Source organism: Pelodiscus sinensis, chromosome 1 (genome assembly GCF_049634645.1).
Source record: "Pelodiscus sinensis isolate JC-2024 chromosome 1, ASM4963464v1, whole genome shotgun sequence".
Lineage (NCBI taxonomy): Eukaryota > Metazoa > Chordata > Testudines > Trionychidae > Pelodiscus > Pelodiscus sinensis.
Window position 1 is genome coordinate 317089696 of NC_134711.1, and position 19099 is coordinate 317108794.

The window sequence follows — 19099 nt, forward strand, 5'->3', positions numbered from 1 at the left end:
ATAAAGCAGAATGTGCTCTGGAAAAATCTCAGGAGAACACATGGTGGGGAACAATTTTACACGGGCAGCAAAATGGACTAGCTAACCTCTTAAGTGAGGTCCCTCTGCTTAGTGCACTTGATGATTTATGTACAGTATCACCTCCTATAAGCAGCCCTTCCATGCCCTGACAAGATGGTTACTTTTAGATTTGTGTGTGAGAATCAGTAAGCAGCTCCTGCTTCAATCTTGCACATTAAATTACATTTATAAGCTCATTAGGCTGTGGAAGGGCCCTTTCACAGATGGACTGTCCCTTGAATTTGAGAAGCCATTAAATGTAGCACATCTAGAAACGACTCACATTCTGAACTGGAGGATGTACTAGATACCTTCCAATCTCTGTTTCTGGCCCTTCCCACCCGGGCTCCATTGGTCAAGAAGACAGATCAATCTTGGGCAGAACATGCAGAAAGTTCTGTGTCCTGGATGGGATGTGTGCTAGAGCACATGCCCTTGTCACTCAAAGGAAGAGTAATTGGAGTTCCTCTCCACCTGTTTCTGCCTTGATAAGTAATTGTATCCTTGTAACAGGAAGCTCACCTGTTTTGGTGAAGTTACTGTTGGAAAACATTATTTTCTAAAAGATTCAAAAGGGATGGCTAGCTAGACCCTCTATGGAAGATAAAATCATACCTACTTGCAGCCTGTCCTTGGAAACCAAACACTGCTGACCTTTGTGCTACATGCTGGTCCTGTTGTAATTTTGCAGTGTGGACCGAGAACAACGACTCTCCAAGATCTCTCTCTGATGATCTTATGTTCTAAATCGAATGGAAATCCGAGCATATTTTACAATCACTTTATCTTAGTTTATCAGCTTCCATAAAATGCTTTCAGGGTATTTATGCTGTCACAGTTAAAGGGGAACAATCATTGCAAATTCAAAGCATTTCGATGCACAACTTTTAATGCGTTTGTTTCCATTGACTCTAAATTAACTTATCCTTTTCAGTTGTCAAATCCCTAAATTTGCTGCTATTCTTGTCTCCTAATCCAGTTGCTGAGAGATTTTGGAGATTTTTGGACAAGGCTCACTTTATAATGGAACGTTTATCATTCTTTTGTCTAACTCAAAAGTCCTAAGGAGACAATATTAAATCAAAGCAATCGCTATGATTTATATCAGTATAACAATTCTCAAGGTGGCATTGATTAGAAACGCTCATCCTGAACCTATAAGCGTCTGTCACTGAGTTCAGTGCTTGCTCTCTTGGACAGTTCCATTGCCTTCAGTGAGACTGTGGATCCTAGGAAGCAGCATATAACTCATTGGCAAAGTTGTCACATCCCTTTCTATTGGCTGGGTACTAGAGGACATAAGCAGAGTTACATTTGTTTAACTCCAATCACAAGGGCTGTACTGTGAGGCTAAAAGTCTCATTTTCAGAACTTGCTGAAGGTCCTGTGCAAGGATCAACCTATAATCTCTATAGCAGGGGTCAGCAATCTATGGCTCCCAAGTCAATATGACTCTTTTGCAGCTCAAGTACAGCCCCCACCCCTTGCTCCCTCCGCAGCAGAGAGCCTGTGCTGGAGCTTCAGCCTTGTCTCCCTCCCCTCCTCCACACAAGGTTGGAGGGGAGGGACGGGGAAGAGCCCCGAGCCTCCCCACTAGACCTGTTGCTTCCCCACAAGCCGGAGCTAGAAGCAGCCCCACATGCTGCTGCTTCCCTTCCACCTCTCCCAGCTGAAGAACAGCAGCACATGGATGGAAGCTTTCCCTGCTGCTCCCAATGGGAGCAGCAGGAGGCTGTGCCTGGGACATGGTGTTGGGAGCGTCATGAAAGCAAGTAAGTGCCCCCTTTTCCATTCATGTCCAGACCCTGTACCCTTACTCCCCTCACTCATATCCCCCCCTGCACCCCCAGCCTGCTCTTGTGCTCTCCCCACAGGCCACACACCCTACCCATAGCTTGCTCCTGCAGCCTTTCCTGCTCCTGCCTCCTCCCCTCTGGTCAGACACCCTACTTCTAGCCTGGTTCTGCACCCTACCTCCCACTCAGACCTTGCACTGTCACCCCCTCCTGGACCCCACCTCCTTCCCAGATCGTGCACCCCTGTCTCTGTTTCACTTATGGGCATCCCTATCCTGCACACAGAACCCTTCATTTTTGGCCCCACCCCAAAGTCTGTGCCCACAAAATCCACTAACCCTGGAACCCCGGAAGAGTTAACCTGGCCTGAGGCCTTGAATCTCTGTTCTCCCTGCTCCTCCCCCAACATGGGGCTGGAGCACCAGGGGAGCGAGGTGTTTCAGTTGGGGGCCACATCAGCAGTGTGGTTGGGGGTTTTTGGAGGGTGTTATGTGTGGGTGGTTTTTTGTTTGCTTGTTTGTTTGTTTTGGTTTTGCTTCTCACTTGTATGGTCCTGATTGATTTTTTTTTTTTTCCTGTGGGTCAGTGGCCCCTCACCCAAAAAAGGTTCCCCGCCCATGCCATAAATAAAGACAATGCTGAAACCTTTTCTGTTAGACATAATATTTTACTTTATTTAAAATGAAGCCTGGCCAACAAGGCCACAATTGGGGCCCAGCCTCCATCTGGCCACAGCATTCTGTCCTGATCCTGGGGCAGACCCTGCGGTTTGGCCCTCCTCTGGCCACAGACTGGTGGTGGCCCCCCTCCTGCTGCAGCCCAGGTAGGAGGGGAGACCACGCTCCGGCTGTGGTGATTCTGGCCTGGTCTCTCGTTCAGCCACTGCTGCCTGAGTGCTGCAGCCTAACTCTGGCCAGATAAGATAATCCAGCTCCAGGGCCCCCCCACACACTCTATTTCCCACCCCCAGTGCCCTGCCCTGCCTCCTGCACCTCCCACACACCCCAAACCCTCTGCCCTGAGCCCCTCATACATCCCAACCCTGACTCCTGCTCCCCAACATTCACGAACTCCTTCCATCAGCAGCAGAAGTCCCATTAAATCAAGTCTGAGAGTGCAGTGTTTCATTTATGCTATTATTCATCATGCCAACTATCAATAATGTTAAGTTGTATATTTTCAGTCATGCAAATGGGCTTTCTTATACTGGCTCTTTGTTGTCCACTTGTTCGGAATTTTGATGTAGTTTGGCTCATTGGTTTGAAAAGGTGGCCAACCCCTGCTCTATAGGCTCAGCCCTAGATTCAGATGCTGGGGTATGTAAATTATACCTCCTTGCCCTGTTCCCGGGAGTAGGGAATTGCTGACCTTTTGCAGTGTTCTCTTGTCTACCTTTAAATCTGCTGTGAAATCCATTGTGGTTCATTGATCAGTGTGACTGGTTGGCACCTGCTGAGTTTGAAGTTGAGCAAAGTCCACCCAGTGTTTTGCATCAGTGTTGGAAGTCTCAATAAGGATACTAAATACTGAAAAAGAATGGAGGCTAATAACCTTTTTCCTCTACTGTTGGAAGCTGGTGTCTCAGTTTCAGGACTGAAGCATATATTGGATCAGACTCTCAGCTTGATTACACAAGTAAATTCAAAGTGACTCCATTGTAGTCAGTGGAGTTACTCCAGGTTTACACCAATTTGAGATGAGAGAGAAGTCAGAGTTTGAACTTTGCAGCCCAAGCCCCTCCTCTATACAGATTCATTTGCAGGAGAAAGCTAATTAATAATGCAGTTTCCTGTGGAGCTATTGCTACTTACATGCAATTTGAATTATTGCTTTGTATCCCACAAATGTTTTTTTTTATTGTGCATGTGATTTAATACATTAAGAGCTCCCACCAGTATCATCTTCTGCATTCTATCTTTCGGCTGCTAGTTCTGGCTGCCCTCTCTACTCTGACTTTTGCAGCTGAAAGTTGAAACCCTACCCTGCCATTCTGTTAGCTCAAGAGGAATGAAAGCCAAGGCAGAGTTTTAAGTGTGGTGGCAAAAGAGGAGCTTGCACTGATAGCAACAGCAGCAATAAAGACAGCTTGCTTGATATGGCATAGAGCTGGCATGGTAACAGCATCTCCCCATTCACTGAAATGCTGAGGATTATTTGCTGAGGTGAGATAATTTAAATTAGAAACACTTGCCTCTGTCTGAGTGGCCTTTTGGGTTACATCTATAAACAGACCATATCACTGAGCTGAGTTTTAAAAATAATATTTTTTTTTTTAAAAAAAGAACAGATTTCCTACTACCGAGCAAAGAAAATAGAAACAGAAAATGATTACAAAACAGGGCTGGCCCCGAGGCAGGGTGCTCAATTGATGCCGCCTTGCTTGGGCCAAAACTTCTACACTCTGGGTCCTAGTGGCGTCTCCCTCCCTCCCCCCCCAGAGTCTGGCACCTGAGGCAGCCTCCTCAGTTCGCCTTATGGTAAAGTCAGCCCTGTTACAAAATATGACATGCTTTCTAGTGACTAAACTTAACAGGCTGCATCCTTGTCTAAGGCAGATTCTCACCTACTGCCCCTTAGTGTCACCTACCCACGTGACTGTGGATCTGCCATTTATGGGTACAAAAGTTGCTTTCCTTTTCATTCCACAATGTCTCTTTCCTCTTTTTCTGAGAGTGCAGTAAACCTTTGAAAAAGTATCCTCACTCTTTGTTCCCCAAAGTTTTGGTACCATGTCTTTTTTTTCCTTCTTCCTACTTTAATTTTCTTTTTCTGTTGATTGCAGATGCAAATGCAATTCCCATTGTCTGTGGCTTATCCTGCTTTATTTACACTCAATACTTAGGCAAACCAAAATCATTCCTTTGTCTGGGACAAACTTGTTCATCACCCTACTTTGTTTTGTGACTTAAGCATATTTTTCATACATACCTACAACTTTAATTGATACCTATACATACCTCACAATGGTTACGGTGACTGGTATGAACCCTAGTTTTCATTCAATACCTTAGTGATAACATACTTTAGCAATAAATACTATGACAGCAATGTGTTTGGTGTGGTGAATTTTTATTAGGCTAAGAGTTGGCGACACAGAAGCCATGTCTACACTAAACAGAAGATCGATGCAGCTGCGACTGATCTTCCAGAGTTTGATTTAGCGAGTCTCGTTAAGACTTGCTAAGTCAAACTCAAGGGCCCCCTGCAACCTACCAGTACTCCTACTTGTGTGAGGAGTGAGGGAAGCAAACAGGAGTGTTTGATCCTGTTGGTCTTGCACTGTGAGGATGGTGGGGAAATGTACCTTGTTTCATATCGACTCCAGGTACATAATTAATATAGCTGGTGTTGTGTATCTTTCTTCAACATTCCCTATGAGTGTAGATCTGGTCAGAGTAGTGAAACAGCAAAAGAGCCTCTGGTGTCACATGGAGATATGGCTGGAATGGAATAAGCACTCTGGCCAGTCTTGTCTATGACATTCTGGAGAAATAAAGACTGTCTCTCACATGGAGGGATATCTCATCTCTCCAGCCTTAGAGGAATTTTTAGGTATCCTGCTGGGATCTTAGAACATAAACACCAGATATATTTGAATCCTGTGATGGAAGCCATATAAGTATCTATATTAATTCAAAGAAGAGAATTTAGTGGAGTTGAGAAACATCTAAATCATCCAATGGGTTTTGGTTAGTGTTACAAAGGCTAGATATATATAGACACCAGGATAGTCAGCAGGGATTGCACCTAAGCCATAAATACATAATATAAAATATATGGAGAGGGAGGGAAAATATGACAATTAATAGAGTCCTCTACTAAAGGGACAGGTGATTATGTGGTGCACTATACCAGTGCACATAAAGGGCATGAATAGGGTGGCATCAGCCTCTTCATGATGTAGAGTGGCTGAACTGGGCTAGACAGAAAATTGTGGGGCTGAGCAGTGTTCCCTCTAAGATTTTATCCACGAGCAGTGTGAGTTTTGTCTTGTGCACCAATATTGAGGTCATGTGCTCTTGTTTGGGCATGTGCCACTGTGTACCCACCAGTGGTGCTGATCTCTGAGAGACTCTCCCACCCAAGAGACTCCAACCCCTCTCCCTTGCTGGGACCCTGAGCCCTGCTGCCAGGCAGCGCTCCCCCCACGTTGTGAGGAGAAGGTGAGACCTGCCCCCCCTCCCCTGTGTGCGGGGCAGCCTATGTGCAGGGCAGGGGATGTCCCAGGCTGCTCCCCACAGGGCTGGCTGTGAGTCCCTGCCTGGGGCAAAGGGAAGCTGCTGTCAGTACCCAGGGTTTGCAGGAAGTAGGGTGCTGGGGATGGGGCAGTGACGTGGGGAGCCAGGGAAAGAGCCGGGGGAGGAGGGGGAAACTAGGGGAGGGAGCTGGCAGGGGGCTTTGTTAGGGCTGGAGTTATGGCCAGGGTTGTGCAGTGACTGCCTGGCTGCTCCCCAGGTGGGTCGTGTGGCGGGCAGCTGCTGGAGCTGGGGCCAAGGTGCAGTTGCTCTTGGGGATTGGGCCGTGGTGTTGGTTTTAGTCCCGTGGCCCCTGCCCCAGGACCAGCTGCACCGTGGCTCCGCCTCCAGCTCCTGCAGCTGCCACACAGCCCACCATGGCTGCAGCTCCAGCCCTGGGGAAGGGCTGAAGTTGGGGCCAGGGTGACATGATGGCTTCCCAGTTTCTCCAGGGTGGGGCAGGGCCGCTCCACATGGTGAGGAGGTGGGCAGGATTAGAATTCTTTGTGCACGCTTACGTAGGCATGCACCTTAGAGGGAACTTAGGGGCTGAGAAATACATATTGACTGCTGACATCTATAGCACAAGGCCTCTTTAGCCTCCGAGTGCTGGGCTCAGAACTGGGGAGAAGTAGGATTGGAGGTGCCCAGGCTGGGGAGGGATGAGATTTCCTCTTACCCTACACTGGCTGCTCCCAGGGCCAGGTCAGACTTATTGCCGTTGAAATATAAAAACATGGGCCACCCTCCACAAGGCAAGCCTGCCACGATCTCAACCACAAGACTCCTCCGCAACCTCCTGCCCCCAGCAGCCACTTACAATATATGGAGAATGCATACAGGTACAATTGATTTACTTTTTTAAACTGTGGAGGAAGGAACATTGCACATCTGGATACAGAAACTTTTATCCTCCAATATCCCAGTGTATTGTGGGGATAATGCAGATCTTTAGACCCACATTTAAAAAAAAAAACTGGAAGTTTAATTTTTGGGGGGGGGGGGGGGGGAACTCGTGCATCCCCTCCATTTTCCTGCCTCCCTCACTCCCAAATCATGAGGAGAGGGTTCTATATGGGGAATTCCCACTGCCCCTTCACCCAGGGTGCCATTTTTACGAAGGCTGGCCCTGCATGTCAGCAGTATTCAGAGCCGAGTGGCTGGAGAGCGGTGGCTGCTGGCCAGACACCCAGTTCTGAAGGCATCACTGCCCCCAGCAGCAGTGCAGAAGTAAGGGCTTGTCTCCACTATGCCAGGGATTGAGGATGCAGTGATCGATCCATCGGCCATCGATTTATTGCATTTGCTTAGATGTGATAAATTGATCTCTGATCTCTGAGCACTCTCCTGTCTATGCCAGTACTCCACCGAGATGAGAAGAGTAGCCGGCATTGACAGGAGAGCATCCCCCACAGACCTTACCACACGTAAGAGGCTGCAGTACATACGGCGACTTCAACTATGCTATTTGCATTAGGGATGTTAAATTGCAGTTATCTGACTAATCATGTAGTCGATGCATGGGACCGTACTACCCAGCCGCAGCAGGGTAGTTCCAGGAGCCAGCTCGAGCTGGGACTGAGCCTATGTAGTAAGAGCTGCCGGGGTCTTACTACGTTTAAAATGCAGAGGTGCAGCATCCCAGACCAGAGCAAGCCGGGACTGCTAGGTCCTGGCTCGTGCAGAGTCCAGCAGCCCTTGTGCATGGCCAGCCCAGGCCACCACACAGGGGCTGCTGCCACCAAGTAGGCCCTATCCCCAGGGGAGGGCCTAGCTCCCTGCTGGGACCCCTGTGGACAGGGGCTGCTGCCGGAGTAGCCTCTGCCTATGGCGAGCCTTGGCCGGCCATGGGCAGAGGCTGCTTCACAGCAACCTCTCCTGTATGCCCCCCACTGCCTCTAATAGAGTTGGTGCTGGGGGGAACCAGCTTTTAAGCCAGTTCCTGCCCTCCTCTCCCTTGCTGCCTCTTAGAGGCAGTGGAGGGGAGGGGGTGCGAGTAGTTAATACTTCAGTCGACTACTCACGTCGACTACTCACTAACATCCTTAATTTGCATAGATGAATTGACGTAGGTTATATCGATAGTGGGGGTTAGTATAGACAAGGCCATTCCAGCCATACTTTGGAGTAACATTTGACCTTTGTGCAGAGAGGGATAGCTATTGGGGGGGGGGGGGGCGGGGGAAGGGGCAAAGGAAAATCTATGTAGCCCCTTGCTAGCACTATTCAAGGCAGGGATCTTGTTTTACAGAATCCAAACTAGAAGGGATCGTTGTGGTGATAGTCTCACTTCTTGCATAACACAGGTCATAGAACCACCCTGTTATTTCTGCATCCAAACCAATAGCTTGTGGTTGAACTAGACTGTGTTTTTAAAAGACATTCTGTCATGATTTAAAGACTCCAATTGAAAGAGACTCAACTTTCGCAATAATTTACCAAGGGATTTGGTGAATTATCTTTTAGTGCTTATATAAATAATAAAACGAGTGGTGCAAAACTATAACCAGTAGTTATAATTTAATGGGAGGGGGACACACACAAAATACATGTAATGTAGAAAGAGTTAACCGTTTTTAGAACGGCGGAAGGGGTGAGGGATGATGAGACACAAGTTCATTGGTTTCTACTTCGCCAGAATTTTCATTAAAATACCTAAACCTTGTCTCTGTCTGTGAAATTAGCTCATTTGCAAACTGAGGCCTTGTCTACGTTAGCATGTTTTGTTGCCCAAAACTGCCTGTTGGTGACAGAACAGTGAGTGTTTACACAGCAATGAGACTTTTGTCAAGTAAAAGTTTTGATGGCAAAAAACTTTCACCCTTGCATGAGATTTTGTCTTTCCCCCCCTTTATTGTGGACAAATAGCCACTATGGACTCTGCTGTTTGTTTTGTCAAGGGAACTGGCTTCCGCCAGTATCCCACAATGCCTGCCCTAATGGCCGTGCTCAGTGTTTTAGGATCTCTGCTGCTTTGTAGGCATGCATCCCTCCTCTTTTAAAGCTCTGGGAAGTATCTGACAGCTGAGTGGGCTGCTCTGTGGGAAAACAAAGAAAGAACAAATCATTGGAGTGCTCCTGTTCTACCCTGCACTAGGAACACAGTGGCTGACAGGCTGCTGCTGCTGGGGGGTGGGGTGGAGAGACTGCTGTGCTGCTTTGACATTCCTCAAGGCAGAGAGTGCACAGAGCTACAAGGGAATCCCACGAAGCGCAGGGACGAATGGAAAGAGTGCACTGCTGCTCTGTTGGACAGACCCAGGAGGCATTCTGTGCTTTCTTTTCCAAAGGTGCTATGCAACCTCATTGTCCCCCAGCACAGGGATGTGCTTGGGCATTGTTAATGAAGATTTAAAATGGCTCAGCAAGTGAGTGTGTCCTTTCTGTGTTGATATCAGGCCAGCAAACTCCATGTGATGATTCATTGGGATTCTTCAGACAAGGGCATGATGCATCTGGAGGGGATCTCTTCTACTTATAGCATCCCAGCACGGTATGTGTCACAGTAGTATGATGTTTGCCTGCCTCTCCCCCACTTAGTTGTAGGAACAATTGGTCTTATAAGGAAGAAGGAGACTTTAAAGTGTGTCTACTCCTAGGATCAGTTCAGTTATACTGCTGTGGATCAGAGTATAACAGGAATGTTGACAGAGGTAAAATGTGTTTTCAGACTGATTGTAATCAGCGTAACAGTTAAGACTTTTTTGCTTTGGAACCGGGTCAAGATGGCCAATAGTCATGGTAACAGTGGGAAAACAATGCTTCAGAAGCAATTAAAATTTTGTTCTTGTTGAGAGAATAACTGCTGAGCTAATTTTGTTTCAATATAGTTTATTTAATCTAAAAGTTACAGTGACTTATTCTCAGCTATTGTCTTTTCCAGACTGCATGAATTATAGATGGCTTTTTTGAGTTTCATGTGGACAGCAATCAGTATGCCGTGGACATAGTTACGTTTATGGCATCTACTTCAGGGTAGGTTTCCATTATAGTACTGACTTTTCCCCTAATTGCTTCCTCTTTAGCAATTAGTTTTGCTGAAGAAAAATACTACAAGAAAATATAATCCAGTTTCATGTCCTGTGGTGAGAAGAGACCATCAACTTAAAATGACTCGGCTTTCTAAAGGAAAACATTATTTGCATAGCATAAATGTTTAGTGCAGAATTTCTATTAGATGGTCTAATTTTGTTTTTAATTGGGGTCAATCTATTACTTATATTAGAAATGCATTGGAGAGAGGCTCCATTTAAGGTCAGAGCTACATTGTGGTAGGCCCTATAGACCCACATAATAAGAAATAGACCCTGACCCAAACAACATATAAGTTTTAAAACTATAAGTAAGGCCCAAACCAAACTCCCAGCTCAAAACACCCACAAAGTTTAGAAAAGTTCCTCTCTAGACATGAACTTCGTTTTAAGCAGATATGGACCCAAACCACAAACTGGGAGAAATTGCAAAGCTGTCTAGGCAATTTTAGATGTAGGGTTTTTGGAAACCATTCTTATTCATCTGTTAAGGATAAAACTCTGCTCTTAGGAAGAATAGCATATCAAATCTGTGTTGGAGAGCTGGTCCCTTGGATCACCTCTTGCCTCATAATTATTCATATGAATAAAACACATAAATGCACTCACTGAATGTGTATTGGGCCGCTGGGATAACTTTGGCTGATAACTGATTTGAAAAGGTAAAATGTGATTTCAAGAGTGCAGATACTGTGTTTTGGACTCATGGCTGACAAAAGCTTCTTACATTGTGTTATATACTAAGAATAGTATTTTCAGGCCTGCTGTGTGGTGGAAACTTACGGTTCCTCTGACTCTTAATGCTCCACAGAGACCACAGAAACAATCGCGTTAGACAATGGAGATGCCCTTCTAGTGGTGACTGTGGGATTTGGTCTGCGTGTTGGTATTTTAATATATGGGACTTGAGCAAATTGGGTCTGTATCTAAGATGTATCCCTCATCTGACTTCAGATGAAAGGTTCATTTGCTGGGTAATTCCATTTCCATTTTTGCTAGTTGAACCATTAGATCAGATTCTTGTGGAGTGTTCTGCCACTGGGAACAGAACAATCTTAGCACTGGGGAAAAATAAGTGAAATTAGTTTGCTTGGTGTTGCTGTGACCGGCTTTTGCAATTTGGGTTGCTTAGAGCAGTGGTTTTCAAACTGTGGGTTGTGACCCAGTGCTGCTGTGTCAGGGAATGTCGGGCACTGGGTCTCGTTGCTGCAGAGGGATCAGGTGACCAGTAGGAGGCTGAGGTAGCTACCTCCCTGTCCTGGCATCACAGACTGTGCTGCACCCCAAAAATGGTCAGTAGCAGGCTCGACACCTAGGTGGGGGCGGGGGAGCAGAAGATCGCACAGGGCTCTGTGATTGCCCCTGACCTAGGCACCAGCTCTGCACTCCCATTGGCGAGAACTTGCAGCTGGGTGCTTCTGGGGCACAGCATGGTCTGTGGTGTCAAGACAGGCAGGAAGCTGCCTGCTGCACCGCTGACCAGCAGCTGCTCAAGGTAAGATCCTCCTGCCTTAGTCCCATCCCAGAGGCCACAACTTAGTCAAAGTATGTTGGGTCGTGGGCATCAACAATTTTCTTCCAACTGGGTCATGAGGAAGAAAAAGTTTGAAAACCATTGGCTTAGAGCAGAGCTTCTTTAGTGGCTTCGTTTCTGGTAATGGAGCTCCAACACTGTGGTGGTTTGCTGAAAGCAAGTACCTTTTCATAGAATCATAGGACTGGAAGGGACCTCGAGAGGTCATCGAGTCCAGCCCCCCGCCCTCAATTCAAGCAGAGTGTAAATAAGGTGGAAAAGGCAATTAGTTGGTTACAAACTGTCATGGCAAGAAAATAATTTGCATGGATGCTGCACTTGGGTGTGGAGAATGCCATCTCCTGGTGCATTCAGAATAACTCGTGCATGGATCAATATTCATATCACACTCCCTGCCAGTACCTGACCGGGCCAGGGAAGCTAATGATCCAACCAATGGGTCAAAATCAATGATGAGTCCTCATCACCTACCCCCAGGCACGTTGTGCATACGCTAAGAAGATACAAATTGGTGTAATCCACTCTAGGCTCCCACCTATCCTGCAGAGCCTGAGCTGACATTAGTGTACGTTGAAAATCTCTGTTCTATCGGCAGTGGTCTGCATTTTAATCTTTGGACTCAGAATGTGGTGGGCTTTCCTTCAGTTTCAGGCAAGTAAACACTCCACGCAAAATTCTTTGAAAACACCACCTGAGGTGCATGCACATGGAACCTTGTGGGGCTTTCCCAAAGTTACCAGACAAGCCATGGAAGAAACTGCGACCTTCAATCCTCAAATAAACATCATCACTTTGTGGCTTTGCAGTGTCTCTCCTCTCCCCACCCTTCCCCTCTCCAAATGCTGTGGAAAGGAAGGAGGCTGACCACACACGTTCTGTATGCTGGTTGCTGGAGCAAGAGAAGGGTAGATGTTACTATGGCGATCCTAGATGATGTGTGTGGCAATCCCAAGGAAGGGTTTGGGTAGCTCGAGTGAGAGGAGGAATCCACTATGTGTTGCCTAGGTGAGGGCTGCAAAACGGAGTTCTCAAGTAGGGGTGGGGGACTGTTGTTCACTGGTGAACAATGCAGCTCTTATAGGAATTCTATTCACCCAGGGCGCATGTACACTGAGTGAGCATTTACTGATCACCCCGGTTTCCTCTCACTTAATAAAATAGCTGAACTGGCATTGGGTCAGGCAGCCCCTTCCATTTGAGAATCTTGAATTGCTTCCATCTGCCTGAGGGGAGGGGTTATTCCTATTTTATAGATGAGGAAACTGAAGCACATGGAGGTGAAGTGACTTCTCCAGAGTTGCACAGCAAATGAGTGGCAGACCTAGAAATAAAACCATGTCTCCTAGTCTGAGACATTAGCCACAAACCCATCCTCCCCCTGTTTTTATCTAAATGGTTCCCTCTCTTCACCACAATCTCCCTCCTTGCCAGCACATGGTCCTTTCTCCGCATTGTTTCCGTCTCGCCGGTCCCCTCAGTGGTCTGTATCTTCTCTGCCTCAGTTTCCCTTCTCATTTCTTTTGGTCACCCCTCTGGTCCTGCATCCCTTCTAGTGTGGCAGGAGAGGGGTGAGTGCGGGGGACTGCTGGTGCTGGCTGCCTCTACTTTCTTGCTGTTCTCTGGCAGAGTGCTGCAGCAAGGCACAGCAAAGGAGAGGAGCCAGTGGGGAGGTAGTTTTGCCTGGCTGGCTAGATACTAGTTCCTAGGAGCCAGAAGGTTTAACTGTAGGGGAAGCCTGATCATTTCCCCCTAATACTTACTGACCGGGGATGAGTGTGGGAGGGGCAGCGGTGCCAAAAGTCACTGTTGCTCTCAAGGAATAACATTGGGCAAGTAAGCAGCTGTTGACATTGACTGCCCCATCTGTCTGTTGGCTGCTGTCTTTGTCCAGTAACCTCTTGGTAACGTCTTCTGATTCATAGGTGTGTTAATGCAGTGAACACGGGACTTCTCTAGTGCCTTTGCATGGCAGCTTGTGCTTGTTCCTTTGCCTATTTCAGTTGGATCCAGAGGAACTGCTAGTTTTATAGGCACCAGAAATGCTGCTGTCCATCAGCCAGCTCAGTATAAGTGCAGTCTCGGGTGTTTTCATGTCAAACAGATCTTGACCCACCATTGGCTGTCAAAGTTATTGGTGCATTTTAGTGTGTGCCAAAAGAAATCCCCCAAACTTCTTATGCAGCTCCTGGTCTTTACTTCTCTAGCTGTCAGCTTTTGTTTTTGCTTTTGCTCATTTTCACACTGGGGAATGGCATGGGACTGATGGCCAATGACCTGAATAATGGGAGAGTCAGGAGATAGATGCTAAAACACATCCTGGCAAGTGAAAAGCTGAAAAGCCCCAACTGGCTGCCAGAAATTATTCCCTGATGTTCATATGGGAATCTTTAAACGAATTCCATTTCTACAAGCATTGGCTCTGGATTGGAGCCTATTATGGGAGCTGTGATGGGGTACGATTCCAGCAGTCCCCTTGCAATTGTTCCTTACTGTGCTGATCATGCCACTGACACCCACCTTCTTGCTCTCTGGGGCTCCCCACCTCTCTGTCCTGCTGGCCCAGAGTCTTTGGTCTCCCCCAGACAAGGCTGGGAGAACTGCCCCCCTGCAGAGCAATGCAGACACTGAACTTCTTCAACTCTGGGAGGATGCAGTTCTAGGGCGCAGCATCCAGGAAACCAGCCACCAAAAGAGATCAAACCCCCAAATAAATCCATCTTTGTGTAAAGTTTTACACAGGAAAAGCTCATGAGGATGTTTGCCCTCTCCTGTCACACCCCTTACTTATCTCATTCTGCGGGGGTACCAGAGAGCTCTCTCGTGTGCTTAGAGCATTTTCATTAGCAGTGCTACAGCAATACAAGTGCCTCCGTGCATCGGCACTGCTATAAGCTCTATAGTGTAGCCATGGCTTCAGTCTGTGTCCCTGCATGAATCCTTCATCTGCTGGGGCAAATCCAAAATTTGAAAGCTGTAAATTAGCTTTGTTTTTTATTTTATTACTTTTTAGAGTTGGTCTTTTCCTAGTGACAGAACCTGCTACCAAGCAAAGGGACTCCACTTAGGAGGGCTCTTTATGTATGTTTGTGAAATTTGGAAAGTAATATTGTTGTTCTGTTTGAATAAGATTGGTTTATTTTATAGCTAGAGTTGGTCAAAGATTGTTTGAATTTTTAATGAACATTTTTCTGCATTTTCCAACCAGCTCTATTTGCAGTTGGGCTGCATAATGGTTGCTTTTGCTCTCACTTGGGGAGAGGAATGAGTCAATTGTGCTGCTAAAGGGTGATTCTGCATGGAGTAGCTTCTTTGTTTAAAACTGCACTTTAAGGATGATTTATATGAAGAGGTGCTCTGTGCGTGTGGAGGATCCAGTTTTATTTTAGCAGCTCAATGAAAAGAAATCCTCTTCAGCTGAAAAGACTGTGCATGATGGGCAATAACGCTGGAAGAACCTTTAAGCTTTGACTTTGTATGAGAAAACAATGTTGACCAGATTGAATTGTGTTTTAAGGGCCAATCCTGATTGCTAGTGAGTAAATGGGAATTTTGGCGTCCACTACATTGGTTCCCAGAAGAACATTTTTATGCAAGCTTGTTATTTAGGTAATCAACATAAGCTAAAAGGCAAATCTGATTGATTTGAAGGATCAGTTTGCAACTGTCATTAAAAAAATGCGCAAAAAATATTCTCTCTTTCTTGGTCCTAGTAAGAGCTTCTTTTGCTGAAGATGTCTAATAATGGTGTTGAAGCTGAAGACAAGCCTCCAGCCCCTCCAATGAGAAATACCAGCACAATGATTGGATCTGGAAGCAAAGACACAGGGACTTTAAACCATGGCTCAAAGCCTTTGCCTCCCAACCCTGAAGAAAAGAAAAAGCGAGACCGATTTTACCGAGCTATCTTGCCAGGAGATAAAAGTACAGTATTTTCATCTTTGTTATAGTTTATTATAGTTTTCTCTCTGCATGTTGCTGGGGATGATGTTAATTATTTTTTTTAAATGTATAAAGGCTGTTTATAAGGTCGGATACTTCACATAAAATTGCATTGGCCATGCTGGGAGTATGGGCTGCCTCTGGTAGCTTATTGGTTTCTGTTTTTCTAATAGTTAATGCCACTCCCCACACAAACCACCCATTCCCTTTCTGAATCTGTTAATTGTTAAAATGAATGTGTGTGTCTGTGAGAGCTGTGATTACAGTTACTATGTACCCGAAAACAGAACTTCCCTGTCCCATCTCTGTTTCTAAAGTTTAGTGAGGTTGGTTTGTTTTCTTTTGGGGTCTTTTTTTTAGATTTTGCCACCACTGAGGAAGGAACTCCTGAAGGAGCACTTTGTATTGGTGAAACTGAGGCCAGATCTATACTACAAGAACACATTGATTTAAGCGACACAATTTGAGTTATATCAGTAGCGTAACTCAAATAGACTAGCTTAGATCTATTTACCATGGGTCTGTGCTGTGGGAGGTTGACAGAAAAAACACTGTCAATTCCCCTTACTTATCTCGTTCTGCTCGAGTACCAGAATCAACAGGAGAGTGATAGGTGATCAATTCAGTGTGTCTTTTCTAGACTTGCTAAATCAACTGCTAGTGGATTGATTGCTGCAACATTGATCCACCCCATAGTGGAAACAAGTCCTGACAGCAGACTGGAAGAGTAAAAGTTTGTTTAAAAGACCATTTCTCACCAGTCCTCTCTCATGTTATGTGATCCTTGCCCCGAAGAACTTTAATATCTAAGATGAGACTGTCATCCTAGTCTACTTTAGAATTTTGGATACACCACTGTTCACTGCTAAAAATAATCTATCCCTATTACTTCTTGCACATTAACTTGTATTGAATGAATTCTTTCAGCTATAATAAGAAATGTAATAGGCAAGATGGGAATAAGGGACAGAACTGATGTACTGTACATGCAATTTTAATTTCTACCATTAGTATATTTTGACGATTGTACATTTATCACGTGAACCGGTGGCAGTGATGCAAGAAATTCTCCAGTCCTTAATGTGTGTTGCTTCCTTTCATATCTTTATTTAATCTGTTTTTAAGGAGCCCATCTCTGCAATATATTTAGCTTCCTCTTTCAGTCTCTTTTTAAAGATTTATTTTATAGCGTACATTGCCATGGCATCTGAGCACTAGATAAAACTGTCTTTCTTTAATTTTTATATGAAGAGGTATCTATGTTTTCACTGTTGCAATAAGGAGTCAGACTCCTAAATTCTTACCAGAAGGAAAGGACTAATCCTAATTCTGTAATTTAAGCATCATTTAATGCTGTTTATACTATTTAACCTGCTCTGGGAAGCAGACAGTTTCATATCTCATATACCAATCTTCACTAGTGGTGTAGGTACGTTAAAGATGCTTTGACATACAGCTAACATGAATTCAAATTACTTGGTTAAAAGTGAGTCAGTTCACATGCAGTTTGGTGAAAATGAGCCTTGGATGTCATAATACGTCTAACTCTTCCCTCTGCCCCTGTTACTTGTCGTGCTCTCTCGGGAGACATGAGTTAGATGGGAAAGGCATTACTGTCTTGGAAGTCTCAGCCAAGGATTTTCAGCTCCTACATTGAGAGATAATTCCCTCTTTCCCTCTTACATTGAGAGATAATGACTATCTTCACCAGAGGTACCCAGGTCCCAGAGTCTGGCCGTATTACAGAAAAACTCACTAGTTTGTGAAAGGTTCGCTGTGAAAATGCAATCATGGCCACTAGCTGAAATTAATCTATAAAATGCTACCAGACCGTTTATTTGTTTGTTTTTTTTAAGCTCATCCTGTACAGACTAACTTGGCTACCCCCGAAGCTTCTGAAATTTTTCAAACATACATTTTGGTTTATCTTTATTCACCTGAGCCTTACAATTTAATGGGGGCATGAATGGAAATAAAGTAACCAACAGTGGGTGTTTCTACAAATACAGGTTTTTTTTTTCTTTTGAAACTTGTAAAGAGTTTTCTTTTGTCTTTTTATCTGGCATTACAAGGCCTAACGTAAGAGATCAATAAAGATTATAAAGTGGGATTAAAGTGTAGAGCAAGGCTAGCAGTGCCTTTAAAACTAACCCTTCTTAACCTATACCTCATTATGTGAGATAAAGTACCATCAATGAGAAGCAGTTATAGTATTAATATTTTAATCCATTCATACTTCGAAATCGTGTTTCTTAAATTTGATCAAGCTCATATATGCTGAGAATAATAATGCAGCCACTCAAATGCTTAAATATGCTTATTTAATTCAGGTCTCTCTAGTTATTTTTACTGCCTCCAAAACTGTGTATGAGAGTCTGCTGGAAAAATGTGGGCCTTAAATCTAATTTTGCTCACATCAGTGAGGAATAGAGTAAATTAAGTGAGATAAGAATCCAGTCCTTGGTGGTTGCCCCAAAGAGTTTACAATCTAATTTTAGACATGACGTGACATAGCCAGTGGGGTTAATAAACTGTAGGAAACATGCTATGAGGAAAAACCAATGTTACAGCCATAAGACCACATGGTTACACTTCAGTTATGTGGGCACCGAAAGAATCATGAGATTCCCAACAAAGATTACAGTTCAAGTCCTATATGTATACAAAGCACAATCATAGGGTTGGAAGAGACCTCAGGAAGTTATCGAGTCCAATCTCCAACCCAAAGCAGGACCAATCCCAACTTTTTTCACTATAATGAGCAAATATAGCACTAACCTCGATTTAATTTCTGTATGAGATCTGGATATTGAGAGAGAGAGAGAGAGAGAGAGAGTTATGAATTTTTAATGCAGTAGAGGCAATTAAATTGTTTAATTCATTATTGAAAACATTGTTTACCAGTCAGTGTAACTGAGGCTTATATAAGCTACAGCTCTGTTTAGTAAGGCTTCTTCTTGAATATGCATTTTTGTATTTAATATGAATTTGAAAGCAGTAGCTGCAATCATTGGAGCAAAGCTTGACTTGCTCATTATGCTGTTTGCTCATTATGCTGGAGATGTTGATTAGCGAGAAGTTGTATCCCTAGAGATGCAAAATATAAGTGTTGAGCAGGATACCCTGACATTCAGTAGGTCCAAATATAGAAGCCAAAGATGTTCTATGCCATGAATTCTGGGCAGTAATAGTTCTAACATTCTTTAATGCTCTGGTTCACATATTCATTCAGTGGTGCACTAGGATCCAATCAAAGGGTTTCAGTTGTCTTAGAATTCCCGAGCCTCCTTGATCTATTGGTTTTCTCAGAGTCCCTTTGTCTCACTTTCCTTCTCTCTGCTGGCAGCTTGCAGCTTTCTCTGTATTCTTGCTAGCGGCAGCTGCTATTCCCTTCTTTGTTTGGCCTGCAAGCTGCAGAGGCTCAACATCTGCTAACCAGAAGATGCTTCTGGTTCCTTCTGGCTTCCCTCCCTATGTGGCTCCTCCAATGTTCCATCTGCCTAT

General features: G+C 44.9%; 1 protein-coding gene across 3 annotated transcripts in view; it reads left to right on the plus strand.

Moving 5' to 3' along the window:
- PAK1 (p21 (RAC1) activated kinase 1) overlaps nt 1-19099 on the plus strand; it is a 128183-nt gene that overhangs the window by 50081 nt on the left and 59003 nt on the right. The window contains exons 2-4 of one of the 3 annotated variants that reach the window (XM_006131928.4): nt 9490-9584; nt 9975-10066; nt 15367-15577. In XM_006131928.4, the coding sequence (XP_006131990.1) occupies nt 15388-15577 (190 nt within the window). In that variant the 5' untranslated portion in view covers nt 9490-9584; nt 9975-10066; nt 15367-15387. The remainder of the gene's footprint in view (nt 1-9489; nt 9585-9974; nt 10067-15366; nt 15578-19099) is intronic. The other 2 variants (XM_006131927.3, XM_006131926.3) reach the window with 2 other exon arrangements.